Below are 17,500 nucleotides of genomic sequence, written 5' to 3'. Positions count from 1 at the left end.
TATTCTACTTTTGCTTTTTGGTGTGGTGTTATTCTATTATGCGGTTTTTTTCTCGTTTTTGTGCTATCTATGATTTATTTTTAGTTTGACTTTGACTATGGTTTTGATTTCCTGGTTATTGTTTGTTTGTTTGTTGTTGTTTTTTTTTTCATTTAGTAGGTAATTATTCTCATTACGTCAAGCAGAGGATCGTTGTTTTGGAATTCTAATTATAGCTCTTTGGATTTTGGTTTGAAATCACGCGTCTGAAGAGAGAGAGAGAGAGAGAGAGAGAGAGAGAGAGAGAGAGAGAGAGAGAGAGAGAGAGAGAGAGAGAGAGAGAGAGAGAGAGAGAGAGAGAGGAGGACGGGGGAAAGAGGAACTAATTTATGATCTTTGGTTTTACACACCAAAATGATAATCCTTGAAGATCGTCTTACTTTATAAATGAATTGCACCTTCCAAGGCCTCTTCCCTCAGAAGAGGGGAATCGCAGAACAGATATCAAACTATAAGAAGCCATAAAATATAATATAGTGTGAAGCCGGCACTTGTTTCATTATTCTTTTGTTAACAATTCATTCCGATACCTGTATGGACAGACCGAGACTCGGGGGAAATCAATCAACCATGAAATACCTTTTCTTATTTGGCACCAGCTCTCAACGTTCTGAGAGGATTTGAACACCAGTTTAATTTTAGTTTAATGGAAAGGCTCCTCGGCCATCCCGTCTCTCCCACCTTCTCTCTCTCTCTCTCTCTCTCTCTCTCTCTCTCTCTCTCTCTCTCTCTATATATATATATATATATATATATATACATATATATATATATATATATTTATATATATATTATATATATATACATATATATATATGTATATATATATATATATATATATATATATATATAAATATATATATATATATATATATATATTTATATATATATATATATATAATATAATATATATATATGTATATATATATATATATATATATATATATATATATATATATATATATATATCTCATCTATCATATGTCCGAGTAGATTGAAATCACATGGTAGCTTGATTTCTATCGAACTAGCCTCGTGACATAGAGAGACAGAGATTTGAGAGAGAAAGAAAAAAAGATATGTATATATCTATCTCCTTATATATATACATATATATATATATATATATATATATATATATATATATATATAAGAGAGAGAGAGAGAGAGAGAGAGAGAAGATAGATAGATAGATAGATAGATAGATAGATAGATAGATAGATCGATAGATAGATAGATAGATAGATAGATAGATAGATAGATAGATAGATAACAGAAAGATATTATATATATATATATATATAATATATATATATATATATATATATATATATATCTTTTTTTCTTTCTCTGTCTCTCTATGTCACGAGGCTAGTTCGATAGAAATCAAGCTAACGTTGTATGTGATTTTAATCTACTCGGACATATTATAGATAAGAGTTTCAAAAGGAAGATTCCTGTTGTTTCAAAGGACACAAAGCACAGATCAGAAGTCAAGAATAACAAACAATGTAATTTATTGACGAGGCTAATAATATTGTACAGGAAAGTTATTGAGATAACAGGTTCATAAATCAAATAATAATAAGAGACTATTATACGAACTATAATCAATCTATTAAATTACAAAGTATTTGACGTTACCGGGGACTTTGTAAAAGATGTGAAAAATACAATATTATTGGGACTATGGTTTATTCGGTCTTACTTTACCCTCAAAGAATAAGAGGTAAAATAACACAAATAAATATAACCACTTAAATAAAAATAACACAAGTCACTGCAAACTGTCCTGTGCACCACACAGATGAATCAGAATACCAGTATCACGACCCGGTTATGTTGAACTTCTCTTGGGTGGACTCCGTTTGATGAGCTGACCACTCCGAAGTCAAAACAAAGTTGGTTACAGTTGTTATGGATGGAAACTTATCGTTCTAGTCCTTCGTCTCCGGATCCAAAGTAAAGTTGTGGTTGAAATCATCTCGATAGTTCATCAGTCGATTTCACTTCAACCTAACGTTGCGGATAAAACCCTCGACAATTCGTCTATGAGGTGTCATTTCAACGTAAAGTAGAGTGCCCAATGTTGGACAAAAGTATGACAAACACGGCTGATTAACGATCACAGGTTTCACGTTTATAATAATCAACACTTAGTGCTGTCTTTAAATATAAGTTGAATTTATATATATAAAAATATATATATATATCTTTTTTTCTTTCTCTGTCTCTCTATGTCACGAGGCTAGTTCGATAGAAATCAAGCTAACGTTGTATGTGATTTTAATCTACTCGGACATATTATAGATAAGAGTTTCAAAAGGAAGATTCCTGTTGTTTCAAAGGACACAAAGCACAGATCAGAAGTCAAGAATAACAAACAATGTAATTTATTGACGAGGCTAATAATATTGTACAGGAAAGTTATTGAGATAACAGGTTCATAAATCAAATAATAATAAGAGACTATTATACGAACTATAATCAATCTATTAAATTACAAAGTATTTGACGTTACCGGGGACTTTGTAAAAGATGTGAAAAATACAATATTATTGGGACTATGGTTTATTCGGTCTTACTTTACCCTCAAAGAATAAGAGGTAAAATAACACAAATAAATATAACCACTTAAATAAAAATAACACAAGTCACTGCAAACTGTCCTGTGCACCACACAGATGAATCAGAATACCAGTATCACGACCCGGTTATGTTGAACTTCTCTTGGGTGGACTCCGTTTGATGAGCTGACCACTCCGAAGTCAAAACAAAGTTGGTTACAGTTGTTATGGATGGAAACTTATCGTTCTAGTCCTTCGTCTCCGGATCCAAAGTAAAGTTGTGGTTGAAATCATCTCGATAGTTCATCAGTCGATTTCACTTCAACCTAACGTTGCGGATAAAACCCTCGACAATTCGTCTATGAGGTGTCATTTCAACGTAAAGTAGAGTGCCCAATGTTGGGCAAAAGTATGACAAACACGGCTGATTAACGATCACGGGTTTCACGTTTATAATAATCAACATTTAGTGTTGTCTTTAAATATAAGTTAAACTTAGGACTTGTGTCCTTTAAAATAAATGAAATGTGTCTATTATAAATTTACTCGTTGACTGACGAGGACTTCTAGGGCTCTGTCGTCTACAGATTCTCCAGGATAAGTGAAATTACTCTTCAAACAGAGTTAGTTTATACTATTCTGGAAGGAAATTATATTTCCATATATGACATAGCTGCGTAGAATTATTTTCCTACGTTATTAAAATGAATTACTCAATATGGGACAACCCAAGACAGATAGAACAGTTTTACTCCTAAGCCATGCTTCGTGGGCGAATCAGGTCATTATATTATCAAACAAAAACAATGCATGAGGATATTATAGATTGTTCGAAGTTGACGTCACTCAGGTCTTTGTTATTGTTTTTTTTTGCCATCCACGTTTATGAGTACTCACTAAACTGTATTAACCTGACTATAAACGATCATGGTTACACAAAGTTTTGTGTGTTGATCCATTCTTCCTGATGGCAATGTTGTGAACTCCTTAGCCAAGCGCATACTATCTATAGGTGACACAAATAAGGCAAGAACCTGAGAGTGGATTTTGGGAACAGAACATCCTGTTTGTTATAAGTTGTTACGAACTATTGAATTGATAAAACACGATGCAGCAAACTGACTTTAACAAACAATCTATAAATGGGTTAAAGGTTATGAGTAAGACTTCCTTACACTCTATCTAACTCTCTCTTTCTCTCTCTCTCTCTCTCTCTCTCTCTCTCTCTCTCTCTCTCTTTCTCTTCCTGTCCTATCTTCTTCCTGCATATGAAAAGAATCGAGGAACAAATGATAATATAAATATCACATTAAAAATACAAGATACGAAAATAGCACTTGCGATAATCTTTTGTTAACAGTTTATTCCGATATGGGATAGATCGAAACTCAAGAGGAATTACTCAACCATGAAACCTGTATTTAGTTGGCACCTCGCGGGCTCTTAATGCTAATACAGGCGTTTGAACAGCTCGCCAATGAGCAATTTAGTAATCTTTAGATACTATTTACACAACAACTCGATCGACCCAATGGTGTGTTATTTGTATTACACGCAATAGGATACAATACATTTGTGTTGTATTTTGTTGCGAAATAACAATATAATTTTATGTATCCCACAATATAATATGAAGTGATATAATGTCTCATATATATATATATATATATATATATATATATATATATATATATATATATATATATATATATATATAGATATATTGTACAAGTTGATCATAATTATACTTGAAATATTTTATAAATAGCTCCTTTTACCACAAAGTTGAGCACAATTATTTCACGGTTTTTGTTTTTATAATATATATATATATATATATATATATATATATATATATATATATATATATAATATATATATGTGTGTGTATATATATATATTATTGCTGCTATGCGTTGAGATAAAATACCCATTACATTCTCAAGCGGGATATAACGTATCAATACACAAAACCATGTGTAACCGTTACCGTTTATAGTTTGGTTAATACAATTCAGTGAGAACTACTCATAAAGTGGCTGGCTAAAAACAACAAAAAAAAAAAAAAAGAGCTGAGTGACGTCATTTTCATTCCTTCTAAATCGTGTAAGTATGGTTTACCCCAAACAATCGCGACTACATCCGATATCGGCTCGGTCCTTCGTGTGTGAAGCGAGTGCTCTACCAACTGAGTTATCGGTAAACCCAGTATTATTCGCGTCAGTAAATTTTGGCGTCTATTGAATCTCATCGAAAAAGAATGATAAGTATAAATATAGATCATCATCATCATCATCATCATCATCATCATCATCATCGCCGTCGTCTTCGCCATAATCAGAATTATCACCACCATCTTCAGCAGAATAATTATCAGGATAGATGTATTTACCAAATTTGTCTCAAAAAAAAAAAAAAAAAAAAAAAAAATTAAAGCTTTACATTATTAGACCAGCGTTCTACTCAAAGGATAGCAATCAATTTTCAGTACCACTCTATTCTATCTACTCCCCAGGTCCTGTACTGACGTGATATGTTGTCTCATCTTTGTGGTCTGCATCGTTGGATTAGTTATCTGTTCTGCCATTGGTAAGACTGGATTTGGCTATCACTAAAATGCAACTGAAGAGTACTGGGGAAACACCACAGATGTCTGGGGTTTTTTTAATGTGTGTTTTTCCCTAACTATTTATTGATGTCAAGGGTCAACTAAACTTTCCCTTCATAAATGAGAGTGGAAAAACTACAACCATTAAAGAATTATGGCTGTAGTTTTTCCTTTGTTCTATAAAGATGTAAAGGCCCGTATCAAAAAAGAAAAGCAAGGGCCGCTTTTAACATTTTGAAAAACTTTTGGAAATCTAACACAACTACAACTTGCACAAATGTCCGTGTGTTCAATTCAAATCTTACAGCAGTTTTGGTGTACGGCTCTGAAACATGGAAGACGACCAAAGCAGCCCTAAATAAAATTCAAACCTTTATCAGCTCATGTCTGAGGAAGCTTTCAAAAGTACATTGACCAGAAAAAAATAGCAACATCGAGCTGGAGCAGAAAACAAACGAACAACTAATTGAAAAAGAAACGTTGAAGAGAAAATAGAAAAGGATTGGGCACACTCTTAGAAAACTGACAACAAGCATCACCCGGCTGTCCTGGAATCGACAGGGCAAACGAAAGACTTACTTATCCGAACCCACGACATCCTGAGCTCTAGCCCTTCGGTCTACGAAAGAAAGGCCGATCAAAGAACAACTGGAGAAGAGATGTAGAAACTGACAGCCAGCATTCGGGACACAGACATGGAAAGGTTTGGAATCGATGGCACAGGACAGAAAAAAGTGGAGGACATCCGTTGAAGGCATATGCTCCTGTAGGGGCAAAAGGCCAAAGTAAGTAAGTAAGTTTATTTATTGATAGTATGCGCTTGGCCAAGAAGCTCACAACATTGCCATCCGGAAGTGTAACGGACCAACACACAGAACATTGTGTAACCATGAACTTTTATAGTCTGGTTCATACAGTTTATATTGAGAAGTACTCATAAACGTGGATGGCAAAAATCAATAACAAAGACTTGAGTGACGTCATCTTCGTTCTATCTGTAGAGAAAACGTTTAGACCCCTGACAGGTCTCAAGCGAGGCGGTCACATTTTAAAAAAAAGTGGACATCTGGTGACCCCCCCCCCCCACAACTCCCCTTGTACTCTTCATATTTCGTTAATTCACACGTTGTGACCCATCTCTCAAAACTGCATCATGTCAAGGCCCAACAAAAAAAAATGAATATGATATAAATATAATAAATATTTGGTATACGTTCTGCATATTATTTGGAGCCGACGTGTGCTTATTTGCAGGTCCGATAACTTAATTTTTTTATGGGCTCATTGTTGTAATGGAAATCTCAAAAAATGACGCGAAATGTCCATTAACTAGGCCCATTATTGCGTTCTGGGTGTCCAGACCTGTATATATGTAGACGTCGTTTAGAGCAAATAGACAGTTTCCTGTAGTTAAAATTTAACTAAAATTCATGGGACATACTACGAGAACGAAAGGTTTGAAAACTTGATAACAATGGAAAACTGGACTGAAAAAAGAGCACCTGCCGGCAGCGACAAAAGAGTTGGACGGTTTGACAGAATGCTTAATGTACAGAACAGCAGAAGATGCAGGAAAGAGTAAATTGGAGAGCTTTGATCGTGCGTCTGTTTGGTCTTGTGGTATGACACTCGCTTTCGGATCGGAAGGCCTTGGGTTCGAGCCTCGATCGGCGCATAGTTTAGTCCTTTCAAAAGGCTCTTTACTCACATTCTCTCACCGATTTTTTAAAACTCACATTCTCTCACCGTTTTTTAAAAGAAATGACTTCTCAGAGTTTTAAAAAATGTGTGAACAAATTGTTAATATGTAGGTAGCCACTTTTTCGACATTAAAAAAAAAGCTATTAGTATAGTACCATAATTTTGATGCTAGATAATCAAGTTTTGATTAATTTTTCATTATTTTACTCCGAGAAACTGATAAGAACAATTTTTCCTTTGTTTTTTTTTTTTCTTCAAATAAGTTATTAACGATTGGTGTATTTTTGTGGCGAATATTACGAAAGCGATCTTTTGGAACCGCCTCAATAAGGAGTTACTCAAGTTTCCCACATTCAGCACGTAAAATGATGGGCACAGGTCGACGTGAACACATTTTCAGGTGTGATAGCCGAGCGCATCTATGGGCTTGATATAACATTGCTATAGATAGAATGCGCTTGGCCAAGGAGTTCACAACATTGCCATCCGGAAGTATAACGAACCAACACACAAACTCTGTGTAACCATGAACTTTTATAGTCTGATTAATACAGTTTAGTGAGAACAACTCACAAACGCGGATGGCAAAAACAATAACAAAGGCCTGAGTGACGTCATCTGCATACTATCTATAGATAGTTACTCAGGCCTTTGTTATTGTTTATGCCATCCGCGTTTGTGAGTTGTTCTCACTATACTGTATTAACCAGACTATAAAAGTTTATGGTTACACAGAGTTTGTGTGTTGGTCCGTTATACTTCCGGATGGCAATGTTGTGAACTCCTTGGCCAAGCGCATTCTATCTATAATAAACACTATTATGTGTTGGTTTGAGACTGTTTCATTTACAACAATGAGCCTAATTTGGGTAACCAGACCTTCAAAAAGTACGCGTCGGCAGGGGTGTTTGGGTCCTTCCAACTCTTACATTTTTCAGCTGTTTGTTTTATCAATCGTCTGTCCATTCAACATTTTACCTATTTCTATTTATAGGCTTTGCCAGAGGGAATCCTATCCGACTGGTCTATCCAACAGACACTTTTGGAAATGTCTGCGGTGAAGGAGATTACGCGTAAGTTATCTTGTGAAATATGATTGGTTTATTGCTGATGGAACACACACAGACACACACACACACACACACACGCACACACACCTACACACACAAAAAGAGATGGTATCTTATTTTGTAGTCTAAATATATGCTGGACGTCAAGATAGATCACCCACCCTCTCTCTTTTACGTCATATAATCCTAAGATTCTACTTATATATACTGCTAATGAAATAGTTGTGCCACCTTTATATTCTTCTTCTTTCTTCTTCTACTTCAAGTACCAAGTCTGTGCCAGACATCGGTGATCATGGTACGCCATTGATCTCTCTGTTCAGATAACCTTAAAAAACTAATATTACTCTTCTCTTTCTTTGTCACCTAGCTGTTCAAACTATTCAAATATGTTTTACTTGGTCTACCTTTACTCTTTTTACCTTCTATATTTCCTGTGAGAGCAAGATGTTCAATACATTTATGTCGATTTAGGTGCCCTCAAAATTGCATTTGTCTTTTTCTTATTGTACGAATTAGTAACCTTTATATAACCTATTTATTATTAGTACTCCGACTGGTTACATACACACTCCCAAGGATTTAGGAAATAATTGAGTAGAGGTTTGATGCCACAACTTTTAAACCCTATCAAAAATATATAAATTGAGCTTTAAATTGAGCTTTTATATAGAGCAATATCCACTAAATGTGCTCAAAGCGCTTTACAAGGGGTCCCTGGCCAACTACATTTAACATAATGGACGGTACATGGACGCCTATTAGGCGATATTACAATTTTTTTCGGATAGAGACAACGCTGTTAACAGCCAGGTACTCATTTTACACCTGAGTACGGTGAGAGAATGTGAGTAAAGAGCCTTTTCCAAGGACTCACCGATGCGCCGAGCGAGGCTCGAACTCAGAACCTTCCGACCCGAAAGCGAGTGTCATACCACAAGACCACATAGCCCCATAACCCGTTCATTATTAGTACTCTGAAGGACTGGTTACATACGCACTCCCAAGGATTTAGGAAACAAAAGAGTAGAGGGTTTGATGCCACAACTTTTCTACCCTATCAAAAATATATTTGATACCCTTCTGCTACCAATTATTAACAAGATGTTCTGATAATTTCTTTGACACAGGGAAAAGGAATATCTGATGTTTTTTGACTTGCTCAAGTGTGCATCAATGGGAGCTTCCGTTGTCACCTATGGTTGTCCAACACCCCAGGTTTGTGATTTAAAATTTAAACCGTCTCCTTACCAATAATATTTTCGTTACGATACCTTCTCTTACCTTAAAGGAGTTCCGTCGTCTCCCTTCAGTGGTTGAATGTCATGGAACACGATTCTTCACGCTCAGAGGGCCATTACCTTACCTTACCGGAGTTCCGTCTCCTTACAAAGGTTTAATGTCATGGAATGCTATTCTTCACGCTGAAGGGCCATTACCTTACCTGACCGGAGTTCCGTCTCCTTACAGAGGTTTAATGTCATGGAACGCTATTCTTCACGCTAAAGGGCCATTACCTTACCTTACCGGAGTTCTGTCTCCCTACAGAGGTTGAATGTCATGGAATGCTATTCTTCACGATCAAGGGCCATTACCTTACCTTACCGGAGTTCCGTCTCCCTACAGATGTTGAATGTCATGGAATGCTATTCTTCACGCTGAAGGGCCATTACCTTACCTTACCGGAGTTCCGTCTCCCTACAGAGGTTGAATGTCATGGAATGCTATTCTTCACGCTAAAGGGCCATTACCTTACCTTACCGGAGTTCCGTCTCCCTACAGTGGTTGAATGTCATGGAACGCTATTCTTCACGCTAAAGGGCCATTACCTTACCTTACCGGAGTTCCGTCTCCCTACAGAGGTTGAATGTCATGGAACGCTATTCTTCACGCTAAAGGGCCATTACCTTACCTTACCGGAGTTCCGTCTCCCTACAGAGGTTGAATGTCATGGAACGCTATTCTTCACGCTAAAGGGCCACACCGAGCAGTCGATTATCTTTTTGCCAACACTCCGTGGCAGTGGTCATAAAAAATTCTGGTCCCGATGCAGTTTACTTGGATCAGTCACTTTACACACATTACCCCACTCGCTCAGGTGTGGATGAGTACTGACTACTAGTGCGGGGCGGTCCTTGGCAAGCTTAAGGACCACGGTCCTACGGTCCTAGGGAAATGAAGACCGCAAGGACCGGTCCTAGTAGGACCGGTCCTTTTCGACATTGAACATTCCTGAGAGACTGTTGGAAATTCGAACCGGTTTGACCTTTGAGAGCGTGGGATCGTTCATTCTTGAACCGTTAAAGACCGCTACACGATGAAAACCGTGGCCTACAGGATTAAAACACACGGAGTAGTCACACTCATTTCAAATTGTAACCTAATTAGAGAAGAGGGTGATGCCTTCTTTATTTGCTCACCGTACTTCATTGTTACTTCGATAATTTAATAAAATTTGAAATTTATCCCCATTAACGGAGATAATGGCATCGCCCAAGGCGTTGATCGAGTTGTTCGTGGCGTTGATACACACACGCAACTCCTACCCCCCCTCCCCCCCCCTCCCCCCCCCCCCACACACACACATTAGAGGGCAGCGAGCATTGAAGAGTAAGAGAGAGACGTGAAGTTATAATAAGAGGGGGTGGATGAGGTGATAAGAGGGGTCGATGGTGACTTTTCGCAAGATCTAATAAACTCAGCTACCCATTCATTGCTGAGTAGACAGGGATTCAGAAAAAAATCGACTGCACCCGGGATCGATCTCTGGCCCTTTGCGTATAAAGAGAGTGCTCTATCAACTGAGCTATCGTGGTCCCCAATTCAGACGTTATAACTGGGTTTTTTGGAAGGAAGAAACTAATGAAACTCATATTATTTGATTAGTAAAAACACCAAACGAAATTTTAATATTATTGTATTATTTTAAATGACAACACTGCGATAGAAAGGAGTGGTGACAAGAGATGGACAAAAGAAAACAAAAAATCGGATTTGCTACTTGCTAGGTTCGACACACACACACACACACACACACACACACACACACACAAACACACACATCTTTTGTAGTCACATACATTTCAAACAATAACCCATTAGAGAAGAGGGGTCATGCCTTCACCATAGATCATTGTCATTGCGATCATTATGGTGTAGTAAATTTTGAAATTTACCCCGTATAATGGAATCGTCCAAGGCGTGCGCCTCCTGTTCCCCCCATCTCACACACGAAAGGGCGGTTTGCGGAGTGGAGGTTGGTGGTCGTCTGCCTGTATGGTCGTCTGTGTCGTTTAGTGTATGGCAAAGGGGGGTGGGTGCGATTAATTAAGTGGGATGGGTGGTGATTGGTGGAAGATAGGCAACCGAAGCAACGAATCGCTGGGGAAGTAGTAGGCTATGGCGCGAGACCGTAGGACCGTGGTCCTTGCAAGGACCGCCCCGCACTAGTTGAAAGGTGATAAGAAGTGAGGACCGTCGCCGGTCTTCCCCTCTGGGACCGGTCTTCGGTTCACAGCTAAAAGACCGTCGGACCGCGGTCCAGACCGATCTTCAGCGCGGCATGACTGACTACAGACAGTAACGGATGTAGTAATATTTTTAATACAAAAATGACACTTAACAGGCGATTTATACTGTATAAAATGGACATATGGTTCCATATAACCTGCTTTGGGAATAAATTAAAAATTATGAAGGAGATTGAGCCTGGTAAATGCGTAGAAATGCGCTATACAAATGTTAATTTTGCTTTATTTTTAATACTGTAATATCTACCATCCACAGGTTTGTGTCAGCAAGTGTCCAAGTACGTATTGGTCTTATGTGGAGACGGTATCAAAGGAAACTTTGGCTGGCTCGCTGTTGTCGTCCGAAAGAGAAAAGATGATTTGTAAATATTCAGTGGACCCTACCTCAGCCGCTGTAAGTGAAAGTACTGACTACTATAATATCTAAACGTAGCCATCGTTAACTTATAGATCGTATGAAATTGACGTCACTCAGGTATGTTATGTATTTTTATTTTTTTTGTTTTTTTTTTGCCATCCACGTTTATGAGCAATTCTCACTAAACTGTATTAACCAGACTAGAAACGTTCAAGGTTACACATAGTTTTTTTTTTTGTGTTGGTCCGTTATACTTCCGGATGGCAATGTTGTTAGTTTCTTAGCCAAGGGCATACTATTTATAAGCCGGACACTAATACCCACTAAGACTTATATTTTGACGTCATTTTCAGGTTTGTTTCTTATCTGCAAATAAGTGCGCGTCGACTTAGAGCAATGATATTATACCCGTTGTTTAGAGAAGTTCAGAAAAAGAAGCAAACATTTCGTAGTCCAACGAATTTTTCGTAATAGTAGGCACGTCTGGAATGCTCTTCTGCCTGTTTTAACCGTAGTCATTGTTAAGTTATAGATAGTATGCAGATGACGTCACTCAGGCCTTTGTTATTGTTTTTGCCATCCGCGTTTGTGAGTTGTTCTCACTAAACTGGATGAACCAGACTATAAAAGTTCATGGTTACACATAGTTTGTGTGTTGGTCCGTTATACTTCCGGATGGCAATGTTGTGAACTCCTTGGCCAAGCGCATTCTATCTATATCCTGATACTGAAATCCAAAAGGACTGGCAGTTTGACGTCATTATTTGGTTTTTGCACCGCCTAGTGAGTTGTCGTTAGTAGAGCTCTAGGAAACGAGTTATTTCATTGGTTGAACTATTGAATACAACTCACGATTTGTTTTTTTTTTTTTTTTGTTTTTTTTTTTGTGGCCAAAGACTGGCATTTTGACGTCATTTTTTTATCAGTGTCAGACTATAAGTTAACGATGGCTACGTTTTAACCCTCTCCTTACCAAACATAGGAAAATCGTCACATTCGTTACGATGCAACCAACAACGTATTTTCTTATTCTAATTTCAGTTTGTTATAGTTATAGCTATAAAAACTGGACACTGTGTGTTGCAGAGCTCTTTTTTTTTCTGAACAACATATAGATAGAATATTCTCGTTATTGTACTCTTTGAAAATATCTACTTTTGTGTTGGGTGAGTACATGAAGTTTCGGGTAAAATTAAGAAAATAGCTAGTAAGGAGAGAGTTAGAGTGTGTTTTTTTAAAAAATATTTTGTTATTGTCTAAAGATGGGGGGGGGGGGGGGGGGGCGAAGTAGCCGAGTGATTAAGACATTGCACTGGTCAGAGTGAATAAGTTGGTACTATTTATAGCGCAAGCATGAATTTTAAGGTTAATTTTTAATCGTTATAGTGGAGAATAATTTCAATCTCTTACATTGCAAAAAACAAAAAACAAACCCAAAGTTAGTATTTCTTATCATCTTAACTCTCTCCTTACCAGCCAATTTCAGGATTTTTCCCAAAAACTTCACACCCGACTAACACAAACACTAGATTTTTTTATCACTAATACATAATAGCAGTAAATTCTTCCGATACACAATTTCTTTAGCAAAACATGCTCTAAACACCACGTTGTTCATTTTCTTAAAATATTATGATGTCCTAGAGAAATTTGAATAATAGAAATGTTGGTTGTATCGTAACGAATGTGACGATTTTCCTATAGTTGGTAAGGAGAGGGTTAATTCTAAAGTATTTTTTCGAAGTCCAATTCATCCCGATATGATATAAAACCGTTCTGAGACGTTGGGTCACGTTTTAAAGCATTGCCTTTGATATTTTGAAATGACTATATATAACAGCGTTGTCTCTTTTCGAAAATAAATTATTGTAATATCACTTAACAGGCGTCATGTCACATCCCACATGTTATGTGTTGGTGTTGGCTGGAGATCCATTGTAAATCGCTTTGAGCACGTTCAGTGGACATTGCGCTAAATAAAAGCTCCTTTTTTTAGTATACGTCATCACCTAATTTATATTTATTTTTATTTATTATATATTTTTCATTGTTTGTTTCAGAAATCCGCTAAAGAATATGTCGAGGATGAAGATTGTGCTCCCTATTATGTGAAAACTACATCAGGTAAGCGTTAAAAATAATGTAAATGAAAAGTTTTATATCAGGTTAAATCAATGAATAAATACATTTTTAAAAAAATCTTAGGGACATTTCTGGCTCAAAGCTCGTCCTCAACGAAAAACAAAAAAGTATATATATATATATATAAAAATTTGAAACGTCTTGTAGTACTTTGCGATAGACTAGCGTCCTATCCAAAAGATAGCAAGCAATTGCTATTTATTGTCCGTTTACGCTATAGAAACCGGGATAATCTCTGGTTCCATAGGCCTGGTGGCTATGCAGGACTACATTTTTTTCCCCGGCCAAGTTCTCATTTCACGCCTGAGTATGTCGACAAGAGACACCTAGCGAAAGGAGCATAACCACGCCCCTCGGACAATCGTTCGCCAAATATAAACAATGGCAGTCAGTGCTTAACGAACAAACTACACGATATTACAATCGAAAGCTAGATAGTATGCGTTTAAGTTAATTGCTCACTAGTTCTACACGCCTGATCAACCGTTATATAAAGCTATGTATAACGTTTATTTCTTATGATCTGATTGAACGAATCAAGTGAGAACTAATCACAAAACTAGTGGCCGAAAAATAATAACAAAGAGCAGAGTGATATCAGCAGCCTTCATTCTATTATATGTAAATAAGCAATTGTATTTGTCCGAGATGGATTTGAGGGTGTGTGTCACAAATCCAGCGTTTTGTTTGGTCAAAAATGACGTCGGTCAAAAACCATATTGTTGGAAGAAAAAAAAAGTGTTGAAGTATAAAACACATCTCCGTCTGCACCGTGCCCACCCCTCTGCCCCGCAGCCAATCAATTGTCCACGGAGCAGCGTGGTTCAGCGGTAAGGTCTTTAATTTGTACTCGAAAAGTTAACAAGTCGCCTCACCCTAGCTCACTTCATGGCGCTTCACTCCACTGCTCTGTGGTTGATGCTTGGGCTATTCATCCCTTGGAATAGACCATAAATACAACTTTTCCCTAAGGGATGAATAAGGTGATAACCAAAATACTGTGATTGCGCAAGCTAATTTATTTATTCCTCAGATTAAATATTTACGCATCGCGATAACACGATTTTTATGTTATACCCCTCTCTACTTTTTTAGTATAATATCATTTAACCTTTACCAGTTAATAAAGTATCTTGATAATCATTTGATTATTTATTTATAGTGGACAAGAATTTTATTTTAAGTATAATCGACACATAGTCACCATAATATATCCGCTTGTTGTTCCACTATACTTTTTAAGACTTTTAATATTCTTTGCCAATTTTTATTTAATTTATTAACATTTGATATTTCTTTTATATAGGTCTATTACCGAATTGTGTTGTAATACAGAAAATTAATTTCCACACAAGGATCAATAAAGTATATCTTATCTTATCATATCTTTTATGAATGGAATTTTTTTTTTCTTCAATTTACAGTTATCAACCGATGTATACCTTCCATCTTCATGGATATCGCCAACTGGGCAGCCGATTTGACCTACGATAGTGGTGGTTCTAGCTACACTGTCACTGCTGCTGATGAGGATGGGGTCACTGCTACGGAATTGGACGATGCCAGCTAGTGTGTTTAAGTCATTATTATCATCGTCGTCGTCATCATCATCATCGTCTTCGTCGTCGTTATCATCATCATCATCATCATAATCATCGTCGTCGTCGTTGTCGTCGTCATCATCATCATCATCATCATCATCATCATCATCATCATCATAAATATCATCATCGTCATCATCATTATCATTGTCATTATCATTGTTGCCACCATCACCGTGTATCATCATCATCATCATAATCATCATCATGAACAACGACATCATAATCATCAGTAATGTCATCGTCGCTATCATCATTATCATTGTCATTATCGTTGTTGTCATCATTATCGTGTATATAACCATCATCATCATCATCATCATCATCATCATCATCATCATCATCATTATCATCATCAACATCACCATCATCATTAATGTCATCGACGTCATCATCATTAGCATTGTCATTATCGTTGTTGTCATCATCATCATCATCATCATCATCATCATCATCATCATCATCATCATAATCATCATCAATAATGTCATCATCGCTATCATCATTATCATTGTCATTATTGTTGTTGTCGTCATCATAGTGTATATCATCATCATCATCATCATCATCATCATCATCATCATCATCATCATCATCATCATCAACATTGATTCCAAGTCGAGGAAGACTGGTTTTTTATGATGATTTTTTTCTTTTGCTTTTCTATCTTGCTTTGTCTGGCACTGTTTCATACAAACTTTTTCAGATCTTTATCTTACACCAGTGCCTGCTCCCAAATTTGTCACTACGTCAATAAGTGAAATCTGGAGAGAAATGTGGAACAGGAAAACACCAAAAGGAGGATACATAATTAAAGATCCAGCCAAAAGAGTGCGTGCATTCAATAACGCCAGGAAATACTGGATTTCCTCAAACCGCCTCTTAACTGGACATGGCAGAACTGCATCAAATATGTGCAGATGGAAACTTGGAAACAGTGATACCTGCCAGAAATATCAGGCAGCCCCAGAGACCAGCGATCACATCGTCCTCCACTGTCCAGTCACTAAACTTGAAGGTGGCTACGAAACCATCCTTAGGGCGGAGGAAGACTTTAGAAGCTGGGTTGACGAAATACATTTGTAGGTGTACCCATACACTACTACTACTAGTGAAATCAACGGCAAATTATGTTTTATTTTAAGTATTCAAATATTATTTTTTTAAACAAAATTTTCTTCTTTTTAGCTACCTCGCCTTGTTCTACGAAGTGAAAGAATTTGTAGAGTTGTTGTACAAGGATGTTGTAGCTTCTTGGTGGATGATTCTAGTGTAAGTAATAATTGAGCTTTTTTATATAGCGCAATATCCACCAAACGTGCTTAACTCTCTCCTTACCAGCCATTTTCAGGATTTTCCCCCACGTTTCACACCCAACTAACACAAACTAGGTTTTTTATCACTCAAACACAATAGCAGTAGATACGTTTTTGTGATACATAATATCTACTCTACAACACACTGTTCATTTTCTTTAAATTTTAAGATGTACAAGAGAAAGTTGAATAAGAAAAATGTTGGTTGTATCGTAACTAATGTGACGATTTTCCTGTAGGTGGTAAGGAGAGGGTTAAAGCGCTTTACAAGGGGTCCCTGGCCAACAGCAACATTTAACATGTAGGAGGTGACATGACGACTGTTAGGCGATATACCAATTTTTTTGGACAGAGACAACGCTGTTAACGGCCAGGTACTCATTTTTACACATGAATAGGGTGAGAGAATGGGAGTAAAGAGCCTTTTCCATGGACTCAACCATGCGCCGAGACCACATAGCCGCACAATAGGGGAACAAAAGTGTGATGTCAAAATATTGGTTCCAATCTGACATGCACTTATTTGCAGGTCTTATAATCCAATTCCTTATGGGCTCATTGTTGTAAT

General features: G+C 37.0%; 1 protein-coding gene across 5 annotated transcripts in view; it reads left to right on the top strand.

Annotated features, from left to right (window-relative positions):
* LOC144979885 (choline transporter-like protein 2) overlaps window positions 1-17,500 on the top strand; it is a 72,107-nt gene that overhangs the window by 15,024 nt on the left and 39,583 nt on the right. For 4 of the 5 annotated variants that reach the window (XM_078927129.1, XM_078927126.1, XM_078927127.1 and 1 more), the window contains 7 exons: window positions 5,122-5,195; window positions 7,910-7,988; window positions 9,116-9,203; window positions 11,772-11,909; window positions 13,934-13,997; window positions 15,440-15,584; window positions 16,805-16,888. In XM_078927129.1, the coding sequence (XP_078783255.1) occupies window positions 5,122-5,195; window positions 7,910-7,988; window positions 9,116-9,203; window positions 11,772-11,909; window positions 13,934-13,997; window positions 15,440-15,584; window positions 16,805-16,888 (672 nt within the window). Of the gene's footprint in view, window positions 1-5,121; window positions 5,196-5,956; window positions 6,004-7,909; window positions 7,989-9,115; window positions 9,204-11,771; window positions 11,910-13,933; window positions 13,998-15,439; window positions 15,585-16,804; window positions 16,889-17,500 lie in introns of those variants that run through there. The other variant, XM_078927130.1, reaches the window with a different exon arrangement.

The sequence above is a fragment of the Berghia stephanieae genome, chromosome 9 (genome assembly GCF_034508935.2).
Source record: "Berghia stephanieae isolate SIO BIC M18660-M18661 chromosome 9, UCSD_Bste_1.3, whole genome shotgun sequence".
Lineage (NCBI taxonomy): Eukaryota > Metazoa > Mollusca > Gastropoda > Nudibranchia > Aeolidiidae > Berghia > Berghia stephanieae.
Note: the sequence above shows the minus strand (reverse complement) of the source record. Positions and strands in the feature narration are given on the sequence as shown.